Below are 27,971 nucleotides of genomic sequence, written 5' to 3'. Positions count from 1 at the left end.
GTTCATGAAGATAAACCTGTCTTTAGTCATTGGGACCAAGTCGAAAAAATATTTCGGTATATACATCCGGTCATCTTGTAAATAAAGTAGATTAATCCTGGATTCGTTCCCTCAAGATGACGTACGTTAACGATGAATTACGTAATATGAAGCGCGTATAAATAGACTATTGCCAGCTGGATTTTTTTTAGTTGAAGATAAATATTGTTTTTCTTTTATTTAGAATGAGAGATATATAGATTCAGGAAATAGGTAAGGGATATTTGCGATTCCTATAATAGTCATCATGGATCGCATGAAATGCACAAATTGCATACCTCGCTTGTAACGCTCTACCATGGTTGGGGTTGAGCTAAGAACATTTTGAAAATTGAGCTCCTCATAAATTGCACTTTGAAAAAGTCAGGCCTAGGCCTAAACAATTTGACGTTTTTGCTATTTTTGGGATGGGGATGCCCGCTGCCGACCTACTCCACTGCATTATAAGACGATACAACATGGCTACACATTAAACTGTTCTATTGGCATCAACTTTATTGTCAATGTATTCCATGAAATAACCAAAATTTCAATTACAAAATTAGTATATAATGCAAATACAATAAAGTAATGTGTAAGTACATGGAAAAGGTATTTAAATACGTTTACTATAAATTTAAGCACTCTTAAAGTACGGGTTCAGAAAGCTAATCAATTGTAAAAAGATGCCATGCAATAATTATGTTACTGACAATCACTACAAAATAATAAATAAATAGGTATAATACATCTAGGTTTTACAGCTGCGTCGGATTCGGATTGCGGCAACGGATAGAGGGCGCTTATACGAACCGACTAAGACTACTGTAATGGTTGTTTTTTTTTAATCTACTCCAGTTTTTCTCGGCAAAGAAAGGGGTTTATTGTAGTATTACAACATTCCTCAAATATGCTTCTAATATTAATTAACATGCATTAGTAGGTGACAACATTTTAATATATGAAACACTTGAGAAGGTGTATACATTGAAGATATAGTAGAAAGTTAAAGCAATTCTAATTCGTACCAATAGCGGCCAGAAGTTAGGAGAAAATCTATTTGGCTATTTACACTTTCGTTGAGAATAAAAACATCACTATTGTGCCTATAAAAATAAAGCGTCTATGAATGGTGTGTCAATGACTTTTCTAAACAGTCTCAATTGCATCACTGTTGTATTTCACTTGCATTGTCTATATTAATTCACTTGGATTATTAAACGTAATAAACAATATTTCTATAATTATTTCTATAATATAGTATAAATTACAATAAACTAAACATTAAAGTATTTCTGTTTCTGTAAAACTATATTTTGGAATATTCATCTAAATATACTCTATATAACGTAGATTGTTTTAAAGAATCTCTTTTTTGAAGTCGGACTAAGGAAAAAAAGCTTTATATTTACACAAAAAAATCTTGATAAACAGAGTTTATATTATCAGAGAAAGTTATTTTCTGGTTAAGAAACGGATGTACTGTGACGTCAGGCTCGTCGTTCAAATATATCGTTTGACAACTCTAACAAGTATTGGTATATTTTCTTAATTGGTACAAATGTTTTACCCGTAGTTTTAATCAACTCAAAGAAACATAGTGTAAATCTTGTTCAAAACAATGGAATTTTTTCTCAGAATGTTTTTTCCCTGAAACTGTACACATCACATTGCATTAATAAGTTTAAAGCGAATCTTATTCTTACTGTGTCATAATTACTGTATACAGTTGTAAAAATGGAAAGATGTTCGAGCCTAAATTTATATTATAAAATAAATATATTTAACATTTATTTTACATATCGTCGAGTATTATAATGTTTGTTACGCCCTCTATGTTCGACATTTCCTACTGCCTTTATAACGTGTATTATACATCTTTGCTCATCATTGCTGCATCTACTTTTCCCCAGGCTCCTACGACAAACGACTCAATTCCACACATATTTGAACCACGTTCGATACGGAAATAACCATCTTCTCCCCAGTTTCTTCCCCAAGAATTTGCACAGAGCTGAAAAAATAATACAACCTTCATTATGCACCCAGAACATTATTACTAGCTATCTGTAAAAGTATACTGATACACAAATATCTTTACAATTTCAATTATATGAAGAACAATGCCATTTTGAGGTTAAATATTAGGGTTTTCTATTGGTTCATTAGTTCAGAACTAGACTGCATGCGATGCGTTTGCGCACATGTCAGTGTGCGAGTGTGTTGTAGAGAGTCCCTGTTAGGACAAAACCTAAGTTAATCAAATATCATTTTCTGTTTAAAGCATTGATTATTATAACTCATGAAAACGCTTAATATATTAATTCATTCACATAACTTACCCAATATGGAACGTTGTTTTCGTCAGTGCCCCACCCTATGATTCTCACAGAATGCCAACCACTTTGCTGATACTGTGGAGGTTCTTGGACTCGTGCGTAGCGGTATACTCCTCGTTTATACATAAAGAAATCCGATTCCACTAAGAAAGTTGCTGATTAAAGAAGAGATGACATAAAAAGATCAGTTAAAACAAGTAAAATCAATTTTAATTGGCTAGTAAAAAAAGTCGCTCGCTCCTATATCTTTCCAATCTCACCAGCGTTTTTAACTATCTTGAGACACCAAATTGTATCGGTTATTATTAGTATTATTATTATTATTACAGAAAATAAACAAAAGAAAATCTTAAAAACTCAACTCAAAATTTATAAACGTATACAAAAAACGACTAACCTTGTACTGGACCATTTTTAAATATTTCGTGTTTAATTTCATTTTCCTACAATAGAATAAATCGTAAATAAAATTAATTCTGTAAATAGTCCAAATGCGTTACCCTAAATTATCTCTTTTCCCCCTTTTTCGAATGAGCACTTCTATTTCATAAAAAAAAAATAATGTATGTAATGTAATCAAACATTTTAAAACAATTAATGTTGACATGAATTTTACGAAATATTATGAAATTTCAAAGATCACTTACTTCTTGGCCAATTCTATAAGGAGGTGTTGACTTGTAAGCTTCGCTGTGGACATATTCATTAGGACACGGTGAGTGTTCCGGGGGTGGCAACATACAGTGTCCCTTCTTCATCGTCATATCCGTGTCCATACCACTTTTATATGGATAGCACTCAGCAGTCACAATTCTATAGAGTTACAAAAACACTTTCAAACAGTTTCAAAAGAATATAACCAGCATATCTTATATCAAGTGAACATTTCAGTTTTTCTACATATTTGTAGGGAACATTTAATTTGCGACACCAATATCTTGCGACATAGCGACGACGAAAAATTGATGTGTCGTCGTTGATGGGTCGCCTGGACACCCCACCACCACCAACACCGTGCAGAGGAATAATATTCTATATTATAGTGAGTTAGCACGCCCCATGTTTCCATCGACACTCTGTAATCCAACATACATAGCCAACAAAGATGTGTCTTACTATGAATGAACATTGAACATTAAGAGCATGCCAGGTAATTGGAACATGGATTTGGAACGATTGCTTTATTTTGAATTTTGAATATCGGTAACTGATGCTCACCCTTTCTTTCTTAGAAAATACCATGCACGATCAGTATACCCTCCATCGCATCCTCTCTGACGTCTAGTATTACATGACAGTAAATGTTGTGGAGACAATATAACTTTCATCGTTCCCATAGATTGGATAGCCAGACGGTCAGATGCAACTGCTGTTGTTGAGAAAGCCCATGAACTTCCGCAATTACCCTGATCCATAATTTCTTCGATGTAACCGGGCCATTTTTCTCGTGCATCAAATCTGTCTGGTACACTATGTTCCTCCATTTGAATTTTATTCATAGACATGACCGTCTCATCAGGTTTCATTGTACCCAGTCTAAAACGGATTCCGCTCTCTAATGTCTTACCCCAAAACACTGTGTAGTTTCCTGCTAACCATCTGAAAAAATAAGTACGAAAACAATAAAATACAAGTAATACATAAACAACTTTATAGGTCAGTAGTAAGTAATTCTTCCGATGCCACTTTTCACTTTCAAAATCATTTATAAATCACTACCTCTCATACACACAAGTTTTTTTCTTCTGTTTTAATTTATATTTTATTCTTTACATATTGACACAGCATCGCTAATTTTATTCCGACAACGCTGATTGATTTAGAGTTATAAAATATAAAAAGATAACTTATATGTGAAATAAAATAGTTGACCATACCCATTTTCTGTATTGCCATTGACTTCTGCAATTACATTTTCTCGTATAAGACAAGCATTCATTTCACATTCAAATGCATATTTTCCAGATCCAGATTGTACTTCTTTACAAGTGCTGCAAAATATAAAAACAATATAAAATTATAACAAGCGCCCTCTAACGTAATTTTGCTTTTTTTCGGGATTAAATTATACGTCAGTATAATTAAGTAAAGTAAAGTCTCTGCTAATACATTCCAAATTACACAATATTCAATGTTGCCGGAAAAAACAGTGATAACAGAAACATCTGTTCACACGATAAGGAGGATATCCTTATACATTGGCAGTTCCGGGTTTAGGAGAAAATAAATATGGTCCATGTTACATTGGCGGTGGATTTGAAATCAAGACGATGCACATTAGGCTACAACATGATAGTAAAAACATATTGGCTAAATTTTACCAGTAAAGTATACATCACAAAACAATTGGTTTTCAATAAATGGTATAACTTTCTTCTTTTGAGTTTATACCAAGAACTCAGATAGACCTTATAGTTATAGATAATTTTACAAACGCCTACTATTGAAAACCACGTAAAGGACAGAAATAAAAAGTGTCAGTTACACATCATAATCATCAAAAAGAAAATAATAACGGGCAAAATATAAAAAAAACACATGTACTGTCGTCGTGCACCCTTGGGTCAATCGATTAATACATATTTTGGTTGTTAATAATTCACTTAGTAATGGAAACTAAATTGACAAGAAAAAGTTTGAAGAAAATTGTATTTACCATCTGTTACAGTTCTCAGTATATGACGATCCCGCAGAAAATTTAGCACCATCATCACGAAGGCAATCAACTAAAAACAATAATTATAACATTATAAATCAATTTTAAAAATATGTATTTGCTGTACAGTATAGTGCCCTTACTATTAAAAATTATGTTTTTAAATATTGTTTTCAATATTTATATACGTCCAATCAAATGACGTCATGATTTGTAAGAGTAATAATAATCGTGACGTGAGCAATATTATTTTATCAAGACAGAATAAATAGCTATCCTATAGAAAACTTTCCGAATTTCTGTTTATCTATTTATTGTCGATCTTTATCGTTCTGGTGTGTATCAGCCTTAACATTGACAGGCTAAGTGTAAAATTCTTCCTCGTTTGCACTTTAAAGAACCCCGTGCATGTTTCGGTATACAGGTCTATGTCGTTCATGTTGAACTGTGGCTACTATTATCTACCAAACTGACTTTTAGTCCTATTTATTATGATGTTAAAGCTACTTACAGTCCGCTATGTGACCTGGTGGCAATGTAGGGTTGATACCAAGGCATTCACTAGAAAAATCCGGGCAACAGTCACCCGATTCAGTCCGGTCACAAAACTCATCACAATAACAATAATGACCGTCCATTGGTGTCAGACAACTATCATCTCGACCAAAACAACATCCTCTTACTTCACAGTATTGCGCGTTGGCAATTGAAAAACAAACGGTTGCAATTAGCCAACATGAAAGCACCTTCACTATGTTTCCGTCCATCCTAGTTCTGTAAGAAAACGGAAAAAGTATTATTTACACACAACTATTACATTAATAAAGTTCAGGTACAGGCATGAATTTTGAATATAATATCTGGTCAAATGTACATAAAACAAATATGTGCAACAAAAATCATGACGAAGAAACATGAATTTTACTTAAAGTGGCCAAATACAATATTTTGCAACAGACTTTTTCAAAAGTTAAGCAGTTTAACCAATGTCTTACCATATCCGGTGACTCCCTAGAAAGTGAAAAAAATGCAAAAAAAAGGTTGGGGGTATAAATACAGTGGACAATTGTTAGTATAGCTATACCACAACGTTTATTTTTCCTAATTGTTTCAAAATGCCTCTCTATTACTGTGTAATTTGAACAAACCCCCCACTGATACGATTTTCAACAAAATAGTGTAGTACAATAAAAATCCTAGAAATTATGAATCGATAATTATTAAAATGTATGATCAAGTTTTTCCCGCACATGGCCTTTAAATGAAATATCTCATTGCTGTTAACTAAACTATTTCGAAACTGTTTGATTTGGAAATACTAAATGGTTAACTATGTGTCGTGGGAATAGGTAATTCTCCAGTATGTGAATAAATCCCATGATTACCTAACGAAACAAAGTCGAAAATGAAGTCACGATCATAAAATCGAACATTCCATTGTCAGATTGCATTGCATTGATGATTCCGACGAAACAAGTAAACACCTTCTTTAAAAACTAGGCCACAAAATTGGTACAACCCAGAAACACAACTCGGGTTTTCAAATGGATACCTCTTATATACCAGTTGAGTAACATACTATAATGAGTGGTTACATAGCCGAAAATCGATACGTCTATTCAACAAAATGTTAAATGTTTTTATAATACATCTTTATTCCAACTTAATTTCTATCAGACTGTATAATGCGATTAACTGGTATTTAGCCCCATTAGCGTTTTTCAATAGCAATAGAATGTATCTTATTGTTTCTGTTTAAGTCCAGCATCAGAATGGCAGCAACGAAGACACGAGATACACTTCTTATTGTCTAGTTAACTCAATGCTACTGAATTGAAATAATGGTAACATAATACAAAGGAAGATTTAGTTTAATCGTCCCATTTCAGAAAAAGACATGTTTATTTTTGGTGCTTTTAATGTACAGTATATAGTTTTATTATTTGGTTCCCAGCCATACTTATCTAAAAATAAGTAAAAAGTAAAATGGTGGGCAAAAAGAGCTATCCTCTAAAGAAAGACTGTGATCCACCACAGAAAATTGATTGTGACCCTTTTCATTGACATGTGCATGCGTGTATTATTCAGTAGGCCTACATTTAATAAAGAAAAAATAAATCACAATTCGGTATAATAATAAATAAAAGCAGGAAAAGTACTAAAAGGCCAAAGTCGCCACTCTGGTCCTACTGTATAAATTCGAACCTTCCTTAATATAAAGGTTACATATAAAATACTAATATTACTTTATAACTTCAACACGGTTTCATTGGAATCATTTTAATTAAAACCATCCATTCAACATTTTCTTTCAATATTACCTCATTTTTTATGTCAAGTAAACTTTTTTTCTGTGTCTATTTTAAGAAACCAAAGCAGATTATCAATGAGCCTCATAAGTCTACACCATTCAAAAATACCTTGCACACAATTGTGTATTCTAGGCCATCATAAAACTAACATTCAATATTCGAAAAATGTTTAGGGTGACGATGAACAAATACATATACATATATCATCCGGTTATAAAACTAATAAAACACACATTGATAAGCACCATAATACACATCTGTGTGTGGAAATCTCTCGCCTACGGTACGTCATGAGTAGTCTCTTCAACACTTACCTAAACATGTTCTGTATGAAATGAAGCATTTTCCTCGGCTCTTAAAACATTCGTATTGTAGGCCTAATGTACCTCTCTCTAGATGATCAGACGAGCACAATATCGATCAGTAGGCAAAAGGTTTTATTAGTATTAACCCCTTAATTGTCTATCGCCTGAAATATTATCCTAGTCAGATAAGAAGGAAACTGTTGTGAATTAATTTATGAAATCACAAAATCAAGTTTTCTTTTTATTCCACAAGCGTGCTTCATTAGGTTCACACCATTCCAGTCAAACCGTTTTGAAGTTTGTTTATAACAAGCCAGAGGATCAAAAGAATTAGCCTCGCATTGGTGGTGTATTAAAGAGGAACCAACGTAGCGAGGTTAAATCCATATGATTATCCGAGCTTACAAGTTGAATATATTACATCGGCACAAACGGAATTAACAGGTCGTTAGCAAAATGTTCTGTCCGATATTCGTTTCTTTAAATTCAAATTAAATTGTAAGTCTCCAAGGGCAGATCCAGGATTTCTGAAAGGAGCTAATAATAGCCTGGGATTGTCTTACGATGGGTACAAAGGCCCCATCCGCTTTCTCTCTTGTCCATCTTGTATAGGACAACTGTAGTACGTATTGAGGAGGACCATGAGAATGAGCCTAAATAAACACCTTTCTCTCCATAATTAATGTATAAAAGTAGGCCAACTAAACAAAATCATTATGCACGTAGAGGTAATATTAAAAAAATAAAATTATATATAAAAATGTATACTTTTGAAGTTGGAGAAAGCACTTACCCTCTGCATCCCGCCAAGAATATTGCCAATATGATGAAAACGCTAGGGTTCTTAATTATATAAATTTCTTTCTATCAGATTTTGCAAATTATAGTTTTCAATCAAGACCAAACTGAAAGCAATACCACCTGAGATTGAGAGTAACTCGGTCTGAGATTAAAATCAAGACCGTTTCTAATTGAAACTACAATACGATTAGAGGTATAAGTGCAATAATTATACAGTAGGTCTAATGCTGATTACACGAATAGGTTATATTTTTCCCAGCTCTTATTGAACAAACAGAGGCGTGTGAATTGGTTTGTGATTCTACGGGTTTTCAAACATTTCGGTGTGTCTTGCAAAATCGCGTAATCCAAGCGGACTCTTTCCTACATAAATACGGCCTATACTGAAGTGGCGTAATATACCGTGATAGATGCTAATATCAATAATAAATACGTAGCTTCTAACTACAAAATAAATCAAATTAGTTATAGAATTATTTCTTAACTTACCTGTAGAGAAAATAGATGTTTAATAATAGTTCTTTGACATATCAACCCTACATGTTTTACCGTTTATTGTTTCGAGTCATGGACTTCGAACGACACAGTTATTATACAGAAGACGTGCAATATAGCAAACATAGACAGCCTACGTCCTAAAACAAATACAATAACTATCAATTTACAACTAGTTGATAAACATAATGTTATTTTTAGAACTTATACCATTGTCATTTTGACAGGTACAGTACCACAAGGTTCAATATAATTATAGTGTAAAGCTCTGTCTACACAATCAAACTTTATGCTACCAAAAAAATGTGATGTGCCGATATATGGACATGATGATGTCATATCACTACCTATATTTAAGCATAACAGTACCATATTTAAGAATATCACTACCATATTTGGGCACATCACTTTTTTTTGTCACATAAAGTTTTATAAAAGTGTAGAGCTTAAAGCGAATAGAATATGATTTGCGGCACATACCACCACACATGTGTTTCCAAAAAGGAAATTTAAGTTTTGGTTGCACCTTGTCATGACTATTTGTGTTCATTATTAAAAGATCTAAGATTTAGAATGTATTTCTCCACGGATGATAAAAAAAAAGGAAAGACTATGAATGAGACAGGCTCTATACTGATTACCACAGTACAATACAAGAAACGATGAAGTTGAAGTTTAAATAATGATATCAAATAGTTTCAGCGAGAATAACCATTTGAAGTGGAAAACGGTTGAACATACCAAACGCGGCCAGACCGTTTGAAGTTGTACGAGTTCTTAATTGTTCCTTATTATACAATTTCGTTTGATTTGAGAATCGATTGAAACTATTTAAGTTGTTTGTATTGAAAATTAGTACGCTTATTTTGGCTCTTAGCTATACTAATTGATTTTACAGTTGAATTGTCCCCGTACGGCCACCATTTTGTATCTGTGTCACGTATCTCAAAATATTTGTGACGTCATACCATAGAAAACTATACATGGGGAGCCACACATATTATTATCTTATGGATAACTTGCTACCTACAAAATTACTGTTCGTCTAACATACACTGATCTTCTTAGAATACACATGTTTTTTTAAAAATACATTGTTTATATTGATATAATTTCTCATTTTTATACTAAAACTATACATAGCTACAAACATTAAATAATTTTTAGTAGGATACCTTGTTATTGAAAAATACGTTAGGCCTATGCTAAAAAAATCCAGTAGAACTCATTAATTTAATTTCGCGTTACAAACAAGTCAGATTACACTTCGCCTAATCATTCTACCCCGTTATTATATTCAAGTATCTATTAAAATTGTGTTTTAACAAAAAAAATTCAAGTGGACAGCATGATGTAAATAATTTTAAAAAGCATATACGGTATGGTAGATGTGTGATGAATTTATTTAAATGAGAGGAATATATTTAATATGTGCAATATAAAATATATTCATCCGCTCTTCATAAAGCTAAAAAGGATTTATTTCGCCTGTTTTGTTTGATTACGATAGGAATTTGAAAGGATATTTTCATTAGTACCGTACTATCTTGACTATGTTGTCGTTGTGTCTAATGGTTAATTTAAAGTTAAATAATGTAATTTGGATAACGGGAGAACTATTTATGTTACGATGTTGTATAGGGATACCTGTACTCTAGCAGAAAATGACCTTAGACCCCCATATTCTTTTACGATAACAGCAACGCTACCACTGCTATTTGTCACGATTTTTGCAACTTCTAAAACGAAACCCTATATAATATTACAAAAGTACAGTTAGCAACAATTTCATGCCAACACCTAAGAAGAATAATCGTTAGAATTCTATAGAAATAATAACAAAAGGCGCTTACCAAAAAGAACTAGAGTGTATAAAATCCAACAGCAGTCTGTTAGACAGACAGGGCTGAACACTACAATGCGCTCACGCACGGGTCATAGAGAGAACCTGCTGTGACAGTATGCAAATGATTATGCAAATTACCTGAAAGTTTATATTCGCAGCGGTAGGGAATACCAAGGATATGATATCATGAAGAAAATGTATGATTCAATTGGTATATATTGGGGCAAGTCAGGGTACATACACAAACTAGGCCTAAGGGTATGTAAGTTGTGGTGGAGTTAGTGAAGGAGTTTCCGAAACTGTATTTATTGTTATGTGTGTGGTTTTTTAAGTTTCTGTTTTTATTTCATCAGTTCTTTTTATGGAAATCGATCTTTGTTTGTTTGTCGTTGTTTACCGTACAATAATAAAACGGCGAAAGATATAAATGCTAATTTAAATAATCACTACAGTTTATTTCTATTCAAACTTTGTCTATTAAAATGGAAATAAATAAAATCCCACAAACAGTTGTAAATTGATAAATGATATGTGGTATCCAAGTTTATTCTTATTTGGGTAAAAAAATAAAATTACAAAAAAGAAGTAGCACATTGGCGATTATAAAATAACTAAATTATTTTATTTAATATTAGACAATGAAATTGAATACGACAATTGTAACATTATAAAAGTTGAGAAACGCCGAACCAACTGAAATAACAATTACATACTTATAAGATCCTTATCAGGTTTTGAATATCAAACTGTTTTCGTGAAACTACACGAAAACGTCAAAAATGTTATTACTAAACATTAATGTTCGCGGCACAGTTAACATACATGTTACAACATTTACAAGATAATTGGTTATAACAGCACTTTGATTAGATAATTTGATCTTCGAACGAAATCGGTGGAATTCTCGCTCGAAAATGAAATGACAAATTTGATCGTCTGCGGCCTCACAATACGGGGTGGCGGGCTATACGGTGACCTCAATAACCGACCTTCCTAAAGGCACAGTTTCCCTCCCATCGATTATCAAAGCAAGAACATACGTTCATATCACATATTACAGCTACTATGTATTTTCCAAATTGTGATATTTTACCAACAACTAGTTTTTTGTAAGAATAATATCAAGGTATTTTAATCAAAGATTACGTACTTTTTACTTCCTCCGTGGTTTAATTATTACCGTACCTTTTCTATTGATTTTTGTTTATATATTTTTATCTGCGTATTCTAATAAAAATGAATAAAAATTATTATCAATAATTTTCAATAATTAATGGATTTTTTATACAATTTAACACCATACAAACCTCAAATCCAATACGTTTATTACACACAAAAGATTGTTTTACATTTTTAACAATACAAGCCTAATTAATAATGTTATTGAGAACGAAACAATTCTATTAATACACCATGGTTATTATAACCACTCCTGTGAACAAAAGCCCAATCTAAGACCACTGTGCGTCATCAAATGTCAGCTAAGGTTCAGTTTAGATTACATGAGAACAAACACCAAAACATTACATGATACCCAATATGCAAATTTACCAAATTCAGTACTAACTAATCACATACAAAACTATAGGGGGCGTAATTAGTAGCTTGTTCCCGTATTTAGCAGTCGCATTATTCCATACAGACGTGGCCTAGATACATACTTAGAATCAGATAAGAGTGAAGTTGCTTATTATTAGGTTCACTCTGCTGTAATTATATTATACTAAACTAATTCATTCACCGTTTTGAAATCTTTTTAAAGAAATGCGCATGTTCAGTTAAGAAATAACGCATGCGAAAGAGGTTGAATTTAGAACCTCACTTTGGCTGTAGTAACATAAATCGCTATGTTTATTGTATGTGATTTAAAGGACGTACTACTCCATTGTCAATAACAAGATCGACAGCTATAGATACAAACAAGTCATGTCAGAGGAATGGTAATGATACTAATAATTGAAAAGTAATAGTAAGTCTGTTTGAACTAAAATATCAAATAAAACTTACTGAAACATCTCTCAAAAAGAGGTTGAAAACTGACACCAAAATGTGTTTACAATAGTTAGAACACCTGATGAGTGGTTAAGTATAAGTAATACAATACAGAACATACTGTTTCTAATAACGTTGGCAGTTAACATAAATACTGGAAGAAGATGAGAAAAGTACCGTAAACAAAAACTATTCAGTAATATAACCTCACAAAGTACGCGCACTTGTAGAGAGTACGCGTTGAAAACTGAACCAATCAGGAATGCTGATTGGCGGAGGTGGGGGTGGGGAAGCCAATATGATGATTTGCACACTTCAGTAGACAATTAACACAAAATAAAAATGATGTAATTCAATATTTAAGTAAACATTTGGGTTATGAGAAGAATTTCATCTGTTAGTTTTACATCATAAAGGAAAATGGTAAACCCAGTTTCAGATCTTATGATTTGAAAAAACGTTAAATTGTATAAGTATAACACAGTAAAGCGAAGTAACATAAACGAGGCACACATAATATCATATACTTAACATTTTTTCCGAGACCTAAACAGATGAAAGCATTGTTCGCTAAAAATTTCTTGTTTGGAATTTAAATTTAATGTGAGGGCAAGTTCACTAGTATTCGCCTGCGGTCCAAAACGATTTGTTTTAGAGAATTCGTAACCCCGGGTGGGTACACCTGATACCTGAGCCTAAAGTAGTACAATATTAATAATACTGTATAAACAATAGTGAATGGATACTATACATCTTAAACTGCTAAAATAAAAAATAAGATATATTTTGTTTTAAAGAAATTAATGAAATATCGATTGAAAGTAAAAACCTTATATGTTGAATTTGATAGAACTATACTGACAGTTTCAGTACCGGCACCTAATGTGTAGTCATCTAATTGTTTATAAGTTAAAACATCATGTTAAACAATCACAATGTGTCTACGAAAATAGTAAACCAATGATGAAAGTTCTATAAAATGCATTGAAGATATTAATATCAACTTACGATTCTAATAAAGTTGTTCTTGTTGTGTCTTCTTCACGTGTTCGCAATGTTTAACATGTTTGTGCCGTATGGTACCTTTATAAAGACATGCATTTGAAAAACCTATGTATAATTTCCGTTTTCACTGTTATCTTTAAGCATTATTGTTCCCGGAATAATTTACACCTATCTTTATGACATAGAGGAAATTCCACTTCAAAGGAAGGATCTTCATTTCTTCTTGCTCGTTTTACGAGGAAATGTAGGCCTAACATTAGAAAATGAAACTACATTATTGGTACAGAAAACCTCAAGATGACCAGTGGATACCTTTCATCAACAACAAACTAAAGACGATCAGTAGGCCTACGGACCTCAAAATTACCTTTCTCGTTAAAAACAAGTTAGCTATGAAATGCAACATTTAAAAAAAAACATATGAATTGTGCATTCAAAAAAACAAAATCGACAATCGACTGGTGGTCTCATTTTTCCCGCCACAAGGAATTGTAACATTAGAAAAGTAAACATTATTGGTAGGCCTACATTTTAAAAAACTTCGACAACCTTAAGATGACAGTGGACCTTCATCGACAACAAATTATAGAAATAAGTTAGGCCTACGAGCCTTACAATTATATGCGGCACATTTCTCATTGCAAACAATTTGCATCTAGGAAATGTAATATTAGAAAACAAAAACTACTTTATTAATTTCGTTTCAATGTAAATGTTTTTTATATACTTACAAATGACAATAAATTTACTTACTTACGCCTCAGGATGGCAGCGGTTTCTTAAAATTTTACGAAAACTAAATTCACACGAATGTACAAAACTTCATGATCACTGATTACTCGTGTAGACCTGGTATTAAGCCAGGGACTGGTTAAACTAAAAAGGACTACTATCTACTATCTACCAACTATGGACATTTTGATAGAATAGCAATATGTATTACAAATTGGATTGATTTCTTTCATCTTAATGGACATAAGAATACAGTAACTTGGTATCCATCATAACTAGAAGATAAAACGTACTTTACTATATCATAACCATATGGGTTTGCCATTGTGGGTTAACACCTATTGCTGCCTCTTATACTATATATATGTAGATCTACATTAGTTAATCAACACCCGCTATGCCAAATAATTTTCAGCCCTGACTTTGGTTCAGGTTAGGATACCATACGTGCTTAAATTCTAGCGGGTAGAGGCGCGTCACGCTGGGTACCTGAGTATCGGTGATGAAACTGGAGTCGGCCTGAATTTGACTTGGCTAGCCCGTCGATCTCTGAGTCATCGTAAAAGGTCGCAAAGTTGACCGTTAATTTTGGGCGTGGAGTTGGAATTTTAGATTGATGAAGTATAGTGTTTTCTTTACAAATTTAAAGTTTTTTTTCAAAAAATAAAATTGATGAATACTAATAAAAAAAAATACGTTTAGTAGCTAAATAGGCCATGTTAAAGATAGGACGTATACTTATTAACAAGGATGAAATTAGAAAATATTAATTTGTCACATGCCTAACTGGAAAATCTTTTTATCTCATTTATTATTGTAATCACTATATAATAGATTACTATCTATTCTTACTGTCATTATATTAATCGCTTAATCCCGGCCTTCTCATAATGATCAACATTTTTTACTTCTCAAGTGGAGAGAGAGATGCATGACGGCTTCCCGTCGATGTTAGCCGCCAATGAAGGCTTTTACCAATGCCGTGTGGTCAAATATGTAACTTTCAAAAATAATTAGATGGTAATATATAAACGATAACAACTGGTTAATTCAACCCGTCTCACATAATAATAAATTCATGGACTTCTTGCAGAAAGAAAACATCTAACACAGTGTATCATGTGTTCAAAGACTTTGGCAAATACAATATCCCCGGATGAATCAATAACCATGACATTTAAATATTATTCAAGATTGGCATAGGTAACATTTCTTCTGGGTTCGAATAATACACCACCTTTGTTTCAGGAACAATAACGATTATTGAACTTGGCCTACATAATCATAATAACTGTGCGCGTGATGATTACATAACTTCATAAAGACTGGGAAAAGGTAATAATAACAATGTTGGTTGAATTTAATTAAATGTTTGGTTAACATATTTTCCCTAGTCCGATGTGACTTAGAACATCAATAAGTATGTTGATTAATCGAATCCATAATCATTAAACAAAATTGCTGGGACTAAGTGAAAGTGATTTTTCCTGAGGGGTGGGATGTGATCAATAACTAAATTAATGGATTCGTCCTAAATCAGTAATATTGTTTTGAATCTCAATACTATAGCGTCAGTAATTGAATGCTTTAGAGTAACATGGATGTTTTGACAGTAAATTCAGATTACATTATATCACCCTTTATTTTCACACACTGACTAAATTAGGAAAATAACATTAATTCCATTCCTTACATTGCGTTCACACTGCCTTACATCGTTAACACCGCCTTTTTAAAGAGGCTTACAAACTGAAAAATCTTTAGGGCAAAGGGAGATTTAAGTATAGATTATAAATGTCTACAAAACAACAATGTTAATTGACCTAAATACATTACAAACAGTTACTTTAGCAAGGTACAGTATTAACAATTGAAAGAAATTATACTAATATCACTGCTGAAAAGTATAGGGATGTCAAATATTCGAACTATCCCTGTAATACTAAAATAGGTCGATAGCGTTTATGGGACCTCAAAACGCGTCAGCAAGTACATTGATATTGAATTTCTTGCAATCCTTCACACATTAGTACAGCATTTTGATTGAAAGGTAATGATCTGTCAATGCAAAAGTTGAAATGATTATTGACATGTGTTGTGTAGACATTTGACACATTACTACTTGGCAGTCACAATATATCTTCTTAACTCACATACAGATTAGAAAAACATGACACGCTGGTACAAAAAGAGATCGGAAAATATTGAAATAATGTTTATAATTATTTAAAATTTGATTTTTTTTATATATTGTTTCATAACATTGTTTAAATAATTGTAGGCCATAAAGCAAGGTATAGACTAGTTTGGTTCTAGACCGAAATTAGTAAAAAGATAAATATTTTGGCACATATGGCGTTTCATACGTATAGTACATGAGCTAGTATTTTCAGACATAGATAGATAGATAGATAGATAGACCAATCCAAGTGTAGAGCACTTGGTGCCATTGAAACTGCTATGATATTGTCAATTTCCCCCTTATATAACTAACGAGATTACGGACACTGTTACACTATGATATGATACAGTAGCTTATCTTCCTAGATCTTTGTTAAACGAACTCTTTATATTTATGGAAATAGTTTCACACGTTTATGATTATTTTGGAGGCAGCAAACAAAAACTGAATATCAAGTCCGTGAGCAATCATCTAAAATCTATTCAGATTATGTGATGAATTATTTATTTAATGTATTGACACAAAAAAAGTACAAAGAGGTTAGAGTAGGTCTACTTGAGACAGTTTAAAGTTGCTGAAAAGAGTTGAAATGTCTCTGTTAGGCCTATGAATAGCCGTAACATATCTCCGCATGTTATCATTATTATTAGTAGGTAAGGTATGGATAGCTTGCAAGTCAAGCCTAATAGTACGTACACACTTTAACCCGATTCTACAGCTGTCGCTAGGTAGATGTTAACTGACTATTGACAGTCATCGACACGTTGTTTCATAATAGATTAAGTCAGTAAAGACTATATTTTGGTCAAACCACATACAGTAGCTAACATCCATTATCTCGAAGAACAAATAATAATCACTGGTTTAACCAAAATCAGTGCTTATAAATAGCTATATCTATAGTTTATTCGAGTCACAAATAACAGTACATACATTTTCAGGGCCTATTTTTTCGGCTAAATGAATTTAAGTTTGTATTTAATTGAATAGTAAAACGCAAATAATAGTTAATAGCATTGCTCTCTGATTGATTATAGAAAGAATTATGCCTAGCTAAAGCTTAATCTGCCAGATCGCAATTCACAATCTATCAATATATTGATCCCAGTTTAGTAGCAAGAACAAAACAAAGTTTTGCTAAAATTATTGACAGCGAAATTACCAAATCTGACCTCTGATCGCTATGTTCCCATGTTTATCTGTTTCTCCATGTTATCGTATCGTTTGATACACTGACATATGGCTAAGTATGTAACTATAACTGATTTCATATCTTTATGTAAATTACATGATTAGATAACGAAAATGAAGTGAATACATCGATGCTCTTCTCTGTCAAAAGAACTCTCAATCAGTTTCAACAAACCTTATCAACGTTATTTCGTACACAATTTCAGGTTTAATTTCAACTTGAATATCTTTGTAAAAGTACAAGAAATGGTTTTCAGAATTAGAATTATAGAAAGATAGTCTCGACAGTATTTATGTTACAAGTTACACTAGTTTAAAAAAAAGTGTGCAGAAGGAGGCCAAAATAAGTTTGGAAACAACCTTTAAGCCATAGCCACCAGACAAAACTGCATTAAATACGTTTGGTAATCTAACAATCATATGTTACTTCCATTTCTATATTATTTTAAAGAAAAAATATGAAAAAGATTGATCAAGCGCATTAACTACCTAAGAATAATAACAATGTATTGTTTTGTAATTACTACCGAAAATATTGATTCCCTCAGTTGTTTTATACCGAAAAGATAGGTACCCCTTATTTGTTTTCTCCAGAAAGATAGGTACTCTTGTAGAAGCAAGCACAGCTTCCCTCATGTAGTTGACAATGTAATTTGTCCAGACCCGGGAGACGCCCCATGGTATTTATATCAATCATCGAAACTATAATGTAAAGTTTGAAAAACACCTGGTAAAGTTTAAATGTATAATTATTATATCAAATACAGTTAATATATGAATTTAATCTATCATTGGCTTACATGCCCGAGGGCGCTAACTCGACCATTGATTGAGAAAATTACTTGAATGAGGATAAATTCTTTAAAAACACTAGCCAAGTCATAAAGAAAGTAGGCCTATATTTAGTATTTTAAGAAAATGATAACGATACTTTCATTTCGGATGTACTTCACACTCAAGTATTTTGAAATAGATGCAAAAAAGAACCCAACTAAATTCTTGAAAATCATTAGACTGATACCGAAATTGAAATACGTCATCGAATTCAATTTCAATTTCTATCTCATAACAAGTGCTACACAGTACTCTTGAATTTGAGTAAAACAACATCGCTGGCACCATCATCGTTATCAATATCTTATCATCACAATTGCCATCAACATCTTATCATCATTCATTAATATTAACATTATTATCACCATCATTGTCTATTTAACAGTATTATCCTTAAATCAACACATGCATATATTCATCTTCAAGTATGTTAATGTCAAAGTTTCGATCACTGTCTTCAAACATGATACTTTAAACACAACACTCAATTCGTTCTAGACACTAGTAAGCCAACAACAGTACACAATTATTCAATGAATTATTAAACATACCTTACATTTGAGCATAATATACGGTATAGTCATCTATCTCTCCAGGGGATCTTTTAATAGACTACGCCTTAAAAAGTTTAGAATCGTGATATAGTTTATGTTTCCGACACCTGTTGAAACCATTGATAGGCCTACCTATGTTGTTACCAGTACCGTTACGTGTGTAAGAAGTAGATTGAGTGGACAAATAGATAATAATGTCAGGAGTAACTGTTGGTCTGTCTGTCTGTTTGTTTCGATAGATTGTTAACTAACATCAATTGTTATCGGTATTCTCGAAGAAGAAGCGAAGAGTGAAATTTCACTTTTCCTTGGTATTGTATTGTATGTGTGTGACGTAAAAACACGACTATCAAACGTCCAATCTAAATCAGCGATCTGCTACATTACGACTTAGAAATAACGAAGGTATTACGGGAGGTATTAGGCTACATTGAATCGATAATATGCTTTCTCTTTTATTAATCAGTGCTTATCTGTGTATATTTTTCATAAAAGTTTGTAAAAGACATATTTCCAAGAGGAAGTTGATAAACCTCCAATTCAACTTTGGTCTCTGAACTTCCAAACAGGTGTGCGTTAAGTATGTATAGTTAAGCAAGTGGCATTCGTTATTCCACATGCTGAATGTGTCGGAATAGCATGTGGATGATGAGTATGTACGCTAGTGTTTACACGCAATGTGTCATGTCTGAAAAACATCAACTTTATATTAAAACGATCATCAATCATCATGATCATCAAATAGTCTGAGTTTGAATGTTTTTATGTTTTCAAAAATACTTTAAATTGTTTGTGTTGACATGGTTTGTCTACTATTCTTTATTAAATTGTTTCTGTCAATGCATTTAATTTGAAACGTCTACCGATGCCTGGTTTAATCGACATTTTAAATTGCGATTGCAAACATTTCATTGTTATAAAACTTATATAATAAAATGCTGTCTAAGTTGAGTCTTTATTATAATAGTAATAGTCTCAAAAGCCTTGGTACGGATAACAATTCATTCTACTCAAGTCATGATTCGAACCCAAGACGCTATGCAAACACCAAACCACAAATCTAGTTAAATTCATTCATTCAATCAATCAATCTTTTATTTCGGAATCTCTGGTCCATAGAAAGTAAAATTACGTATACATTAATAACATACTGTAGGCCTACTAATTACCACTACTTATACTTTAAATTATAATTGAGCATTTCTTATGACAATCCCACCCATTTGCTGACACAATGCCAACGGTCATAATTTAAGTTTATCTTTAATAGTGAAATATACACTCTGGTTGTTGTTTACGTTGGCCTAAGGTGGACCTATGTTGTTTCTTTGTTGTATTTGAAGCGCTGAAGAGTTTATACTAGTTAGGGCCTCTCTGTGATTGCTACTACAGTCTATCAGAGTGTGTTGAGTCAGTTGGTCTGCCAAAATTTGATGTTGTAACATCATTGAGCAAATTGAAATATATACTTATTTTTTAAGAGATAAAGAAAACCAACAACACTTTAGTTAAGGTATGAAGCATTTGTAAGGTGTGTAATGTATTTAATGTTCTAATAAAGGATGGCCATTGAACTTCATACGGTATGTTTTCATCAAATTACTTTCATTCAAGCATCCGGGATACCAGGAAGTTATACCATACTGTTAGTGTAATGACGTTGACGAACTAATGTTTCTGGTGGTGTTGTCACGAAATTATATTTTCGTTTTATAAATTAGACTTGGAATTGGCGATGGTGGTGGTGGTTGTCGTGGTCTGGTTGTTATTGTTGTGGTTGTGGTCCGATCGTGTTTGTTTTTGTGGTTGTGGTTATGGTGGTGGTGATGATGGTGGTTGTGGTGCTGGTGCTGGTGGTGGTGATGGTGGTGGTGGTGATGATGGTGGTTGTGGTGCTGGTGATGGTGATGGTGATGGTGGTGATGGTGGTGGTGATGGTGGTGGTGGTGATGATGGTGGTTGTGGTGATGGTGCTTGTGCTGGTGGTGATGATGGTGGTTGTGGTAATGATGGTGGTGATGATGGTGGTTGTGGTGCTGGTGCTGGTGCTGGTGCTGGTGCTGGTGCTGGTGCTGGTGCTGGTGCTGGTGCTTATTGTGGTGATGGTGGTGCTGGTGGTGATGATGGGGGTGATGATGGTGGTTGTGGTGGTGGTGCTTGTGATGGTGGTGATGGTGGTGGTGATGATGGTGGTTGTGGTGTTGATAGTGGTGGTCGTACACGTGTTGGTGGTGATGGTGGTGGTGATGATGGTGGTGGTGATGATGGTGGTTGTGGTGTTGATGGTGGTGGTCGTACACGTGTTGGTGGTGATGGTGATTGTAGTGGAGATTGTGGTGTGGTGATTGAAGATGACGGTGGTTTTACTAATGCTGATGGTTGTGATGATGATGGTTGATGAATGATAATGATAATAGACGACGTTAATTGGTATTGATCAGTGATGATAATTATTGTTTAACACTAGGCTAAGTGCAAAACAAGAAATGATTTCGTTTTTAAACCATGCTGTACAGTTTCACATCAAGTTTAGCATCAATTAAAAGTCTTAATATGAACTAATTATTCCAAAATCGTATTGAATTGCTATAGTTTTATGTTTATTCCATATACCACCTACCACATATTGATCTCAGGGGGCAATATCGATTTCAAATTGCCATTGGATGTGTTTATTTTATTCGTACGTAACTTAAAAGCAGCACAAAATGACTTTCCGTTCCTTTAACACACTGTACTTCTGAACTCAGGGTGAGTGGATTATTAATCCGGTACTAGAACGACTATTGGGTTATTAATAACCGCGGTCAGGAGTATTACAATCGATTAAAACTTTCAATTATTTAGTCCAGTTCCAGTTTTTCTAATTACAATTGGGAAATTCTTACCACAATATACTTTATTAATTACACCGATTCAGTCTAAGCAATTCACGTAGCAATTACCTCACATATAAGGCGTAACGCGTTGGGTTAGCAGTAGGACGCAAACTTGTGAAACGCGATGACGTCACAAAAAATTGGCGAGTTAAGTATAACATTTTAAACAAATCGGATCTCGTAGTTAAACCATGGAGCTCAAAAATAAATTGTATATTATTAAACATTTCGGTATACTAAAAACATTTCATGACGTCATGAAATGTGGAAGATAACAATTTGGAAGATAACAATTGTGATTTTTATATTTGGTAAAACCATGGAAGTAAGAATGACATAATACCTCAACATTAAGGGAATGGACTTGAAGTTAACAAGGTCAGTTTCTCTAATTAAGATAGTACTCACCCAATTAGGATGTATTGTAATTAATACCAGACATTACGTAACATTTACAACAATAATAACTGTGCTTCAATCACATGTTTGACCATGAAACAGTGTTTGACGACAATTAAAATGCAGGATTTTAACAAGAGAAATAATTATAAACTGCATCATAAAATGTCATTGCCAAGTTGTTGACATAATTATATCAACAACTTGACTCAACAAATGACATGCCACACTGAAAAGAAATCAAATGACCGGTGGATTAAACGACCGATCGATAGAAAACGGATGGAACGATAATACATTAAACAGTTGAGTGAAGAACATTTGAAAATCACAAAACCAGTTCGCCCCTGTTGCAACTTGCAAGGAGACTAAAAAAAGGAAGCCAGAGAACCACTGTATGACCTGCAGAATATGGTTAAAGTTATAGATTAGCATGAAAATAGTGACATATACTTATATTTATCATTATCCTTACCTTTTTATAACAACAATTGTCTGATGTAAGCTGGCAATAAATAATAAATTTAACAACTCGAGTTTAGCGGTGGCCTACGGTTTGTTTGTGTGTTTGTTTGCTTATTTTTACTCCTCGACAAAATGATGAACTCATAATATAAGGTAGAAACGCCATATGTACCAGATATTTATCTTTTTATTAATATTAAGTCAAAACTCCGTCTAGAACCTAGACTAAATATAAGGCCAAGGAGTTGAGTAAGGGCTTTGGCAGAATAAGAATACCCTAACAATCTCGTCACAGTCAATTTTACCTTAAGCGTGTCAACATATAGCATAGCTGACGCATTATCCCGGAGTGTTGACGCATTTTGAAATGTCAGTCAATGAATTGAATGAGGGACAATGAACATAATTACATAACGAGTCAAGATGTACGCAATAAATAGGCTAATGCATATATTTGCACCAGGCTGCATGAAAACGGATTAGGAACATATAAAGTCAATTTAATCAGGTTATGTATGACATCTGTCGATCCTTATTATAGAATTATCCCTAATTTTAGCGATTGATAAAATATTTCACAATGACGTCTTAATTTACATGTAGGCGATTCTGTAGATTTTAATTTACTATTCTAATTAAATATGTGTTAACATCTGTCAACCTTAAGCTCTGTTTACACTATCAAACTTTATGCAACAAAAAATGTGTTATGTGTCCAAATATGGTAGCGACATGCCCAAATATGGTACTGATGACATAATGGGCACATCACATTTTTTTTGTCACATAAAGTTTGATAGTGTAGACAGAGCTTTAGACTGATATTCAATAATTAAAAGTGTAAGCCTATATAATAATGATCCTCCGACATAAAATAAAAACTAAGAAATTTATATTAAAATACGTAAATGCCATTGTAAAATGCCTCAAACACACAATTGTTAATACACGTCGTAGGCCTACAGAAAAACTAAAGTAAATTATCTGAGTTCGGGGTGTCATTTAAGAAGTAAAGATTTAGAAATGAAGATATGGACAGGACACCTCGCCAGAATGAACGAACAACAACATTATCACTCTAAGGCAGGCATACACGAGACCGAGAAAGATCTAATGCAGTTAGAGCTTGAGAATGTAGAATGTGTATTGCTAAGTACATTTTTGATAGGAGCTGCACGTCAGAAACGGATCGGTTCAGCTTTGGGAAGCATTCACTGATTACGTGGCTGAAACGAGGATGAACGATGACGCAATTGTTGGCCATAACTCTATCGTCCAAGAGGAGCGTGCAAGGATGTAAAAAGCGGAAAGGATCGTAGGGGAAGATCAACCAATCAGGCATATAATGTTACTACTAATACTGTTTCTTGAATTAATGTTTTGTTTTTAAATTGTGATACTATATTAATTTGTAAACACATTCTGTCTTTTCTTTGCGTTTGAATAAGGGTATCACGATGACATTAATAAGTATACCCTACATACTTTAATACCGATGTATAATTGCAGACCATAACAACAACATCTTGAATATCAAGGTCAAGCGCATGGCCTGATAATTATTAATCATAATTATTATGGAATGCTTAATCGTGGACTTGACATTCGCACTCAGTGAAATGAAGGCAACGAGCACGGTTACACTTAGCACTGAAGTTGTAAACAATCAGATTTAGCTGTAAAATAACTACATTTTAGTGACGTAGGTCTATGTTAGGTAATAGACTAACCGCAGCAGTGAAATACAACGCATTACTATTAAATTACAATTTAAAAGTGGTGAAAAGAGAATAATACATTTATGGCGGCAATTACGGTGTGGTGGACAAAATGGGCGGAACATTTGACAACGCGTTAGTTTTATTTATCGCCTGTCATATCAATATTTGTAATGATATAATAACTCACAGGTGACTTTTGAATGCTGTCGTGACATTAGTATATGCCAGTCAAGATATCGATCATAATAAAACAACATTATCTTTAAACATTATCCTTTCCACCATGTTGATAATTGTAATGTTTTCGATACGATACTATAGTATTTATTGTCATATTTACAACTGTGACAAATGAAATGTGGCTGGTTGATTTACATTTGATATACATACAATATACAATAATCAAAACCAATAAATTAAAGAGATCTAACAAACTTGCTATTAAATACATGAATAGAATTATAAACAAAAAATGATTGTCGGCAACATTTAGTGTTTTGATTCAGAGCTGCAGTTACCAGTTTGGTTAAGCTAAAAAGAATGTTGTTTTTTTCAACTACATATAGGCCTACACAACTAAATTTACTAAATGAATTAATCCTTTGATTAAAACAGACAATTCTTCACTGGAAAGTAGAAATAAATGAATATATAACACAAATAAAAATACATACTTGAAAGAAAGTGGTGACTGATCTGACCAACATAACATAACATGGAATTATTATGCCTGCAATACTTCAATTACGTAAGTATAAGTTTCAAAATTATCATAGAATCGATATGATGCTTGAGTACACTTTGAGACATCTAATAAAAGGAACACACCTATTAAGAGAAAATTTTGCTATAAAACGCATGGACGGGATATTTCTAACACTACGGTCACTATTCAGGAACACTTCTATTAAGGGGACACTTTTGGGTCACGAATTTTTTCGACTACGTAAGTAAGTTTCAAAATTATCATAGAATCGATATGCTGCTTTAGTACACTTTGAACACCCCACCCCCTCCTCCCCCTCTTGGGACATCTAGTCAAGGAACACACCTTTGTTGCTCATACCAGTATAACTATAATAACAGATACTTCTAACAACTAACATTCACGATACAGGTACACTTATATTAAGGGGACACTTTTGGGTCACGAAAATGCATTAATGAATAACTATAGAATTTGTTGACAAGTTGGCGTTCAAATAGCCCAATTTAAAGCATGCGTTTATTGCATGTTTAAGGCCTACATTACAATAGGTTGTATAACAAATGAGGACGAACTCCTTGTGGACGCTTTCGCTTCATCAACATCTTTTCTACATGAGCGAACTTCGTAATTCGAATCTCTTCAACAAATAAATGAAATTCAATACAAATAACAACAACTTGAAAAGTTTTCTTTTCCAGACAAAAACTAACTTTAAAAGGTATTCCCCTATGACAAAGAAGCTATACATTTTGTGCAGTGATTGACGGGGCCTAGACGATACACTGTGGATTCGAACAATACATTTACTAAAGCTAAACTTTATAGGGTTAAAATAATCTGCCTTTATAATGTATCACAGTATATAGGTAAACAAAATAGTACCTACACAAAAACCACTGGGTAACATAACAGCTGTTTTGGGTTTGCTGAAATTATTAATATATTATTCATTTATTAGTTCATTATTACTATTTATTTATAGTTATAAATCAACAATAATGACTACCATGTTCCTATGTTATCCTTATCAGCATCGGCGTGCAAAACATGCGATTTTATCATTCTAATATATTACCACCAAAACAACTAACGTAAGCTAATGATAATAAGCTCGACAAAAATAAGTATAGTTAATCAGTTTTATATAAGGTTTAAATATCAATGAATAATATATTCTAACATTCTGGCATTAAATTGGCAACTTATACACGTCGGTCTTATGCCAAAAACATTCCATGTTTCTCTCACCATTTCATTTATGAATGAATGGTTGACGATTCGTGCTAAAAACGTAAAACATTATTATGAGATCAGTGGGGGTAGAACTGTAAGTCATTAACAGTTGTTGTTGATTCCAGGTTTTCTAGTACTGACAGCGTTGATGTGAAAATATCATGAACTTTGATACCTAAGTATATGCCAGACATGATATGATTGGCTATGAACTGATATAATTCATTTCTACATGATTTGGAAGACATGATTGATGATTGATGTGCTGCAATGTGCCATAGACCTAGATAGATTACTTAGACAGCGTAAAACACAAAACAACATGCTTAGAACACAATGCCTAACGTTTTTGTTTTGTGGGGGTATGTTAGAGTATCGACATCCAAAAACCACCCCCTCCCTTCCCTCTGGACACCCCTTTATTTAGGAGACACTCCTATTAACACTTGGTTCCCAAAACAAGGAAGAACGCAACGTAAGTTATCGTATTTGACCAATCACAGGCGATGGATTTTTGAACTGTCGTTTAATTGTCATTGGTCAACTCACATGCATTGCGTCTTCGTGCGTTGGAAACCCAATTACTCGTAAAACGAACGTGGGGAAGTATAATGTTTAACACTACGAACAACACCTATTCAGAGGACACTTTTTTTTTGGTCCCAAAGGTGTCCCTTTAATAGGGGTTCAACTGTAGGTAAAATTCCATTTATTCGTAAATTAGCTCCGTTCTAAACAGCTGTATAGATTTTTTTTCTGACGAATATTCAAGGAATGGCTGACCTACATACATCCCGCTGTGAGTCCTACTCTCATGGAAACCGGGGTGAAAATAATGTTGGTATAGTCTTATATTTTACATTTATAAAAAACATATACTTCGCCCTGTTAAATGAACGAAAATAGGCACACAGCAATTGTAAAATTGTTTTTAAAATGTTGAATAAAAATGTTACTCACCTTCACGTATATATTTATTTTCGCGGTACTATTGCTTTGATTTTCATACGAATAAAATCAGTCACGGTTTAGCCTAAGTGCGATGATGCCTGCCCGGCTTTCCCCACACCTGAGCTACACGCTCAAACACGATATGTCCACTATTTCAACTAATTCTTACAAAACAATGGTGAATTATGTGAAGTCAGATACAAACAATACGAATGTTACTAGTGTTTTGTTGAAGAATAGTTATCGTTTTATATACCACCTTATCGCTATAAGATATGACTTGTTCTCATATTTTGTGATTGATAGAACTTTTTTTCATAAATGGAAGACTCCATTTTATAAAGAGGGAATT

The 27,971-nt window shown here is 33.2% G+C and overlaps 1 protein-coding gene across 3 annotated transcripts; it reads right to left on the bottom strand.

Moving 5' to 3' along the window:
• Positions 1–508: 508 nt before the first annotated feature.
• On the bottom strand, positions 509–27,841 carry LOC144854047 (putative peptidase C1-like protein F26E4.3). 3 transcript variants are annotated; one of them, XM_078711928.1, is made up of 9 exons: positions 27,629–27,841; positions 5,525–5,787; positions 5,014–5,083; positions 4,235–4,348; positions 3,576–3,956; positions 3,005–3,170; positions 2,755–2,800; positions 2,361–2,512; positions 509–2,032 (listed from the first exon to the last, which is right to left on the bottom strand). In XM_078711928.1, exons 2-9 carry the CDS (start codon positions 5,778–5,780, stop codon positions 1,889–1,891), a joined length of 1,329 nt encoding a protein of 442 aa, XP_078568054.1. In that variant the 5' UTR covers positions 5,781–5,787; positions 27,629–27,841; the 3' UTR covers positions 509–1,888. The 3 variants fall into 3 exon arrangements, with proteins under 3 accessions (XP_078568054.1, XP_078568055.1, XP_078568053.1); XM_078711929.1 differs by lacking the exon at positions 27,629–27,841 and adding an exon at positions 23,016–23,088; XM_078711927.1 differs by lacking the exon at positions 27,629–27,841 and adding an exon at positions 10,780–10,870.
• Positions 27,842–27,971: the final 130 nt, after the last annotated feature.

Source organism: Antedon bifida, chromosome 10 (genome assembly GCF_963402885.1).
Source record: "Antedon bifida chromosome 10, ecAntBifi1.1, whole genome shotgun sequence".
Taxonomy (NCBI): Eukaryota; Metazoa; Echinodermata; class Crinoidea; order Comatulida; family Antedonidae; genus Antedon; species Antedon bifida.
The sequence above is the reverse complement of the archived record's forward strand: the minus strand, read 5'-3'. Positions and strand labels throughout refer to the sequence as shown.

Excerpts from the sequence above, each read along its gene's own strand:
- LOC144854047 (XM_078711928.1), bottom strand. The coding sequence starts at position 5,780 with ATGGACGGAAACATAGTGAAGGTGCTTTCATGTTGGCTAATTGCAACC. Across the intron at positions 3,171-3,575 it reads TATTTTCTAAGAAAGAAAGG|AATTGTGACTGCTGAGTGCT; the intron begins GTGAGCATCAGT and ends GTAACTCTATAG. Across the intron at positions 2,033-2,360 it reads AAAACAACGTTCCATATTGG|CTCTGTGCAAATTCTTGGGG; the intron begins GTAAGTTATGTG and ends TTATTTTTTCAG.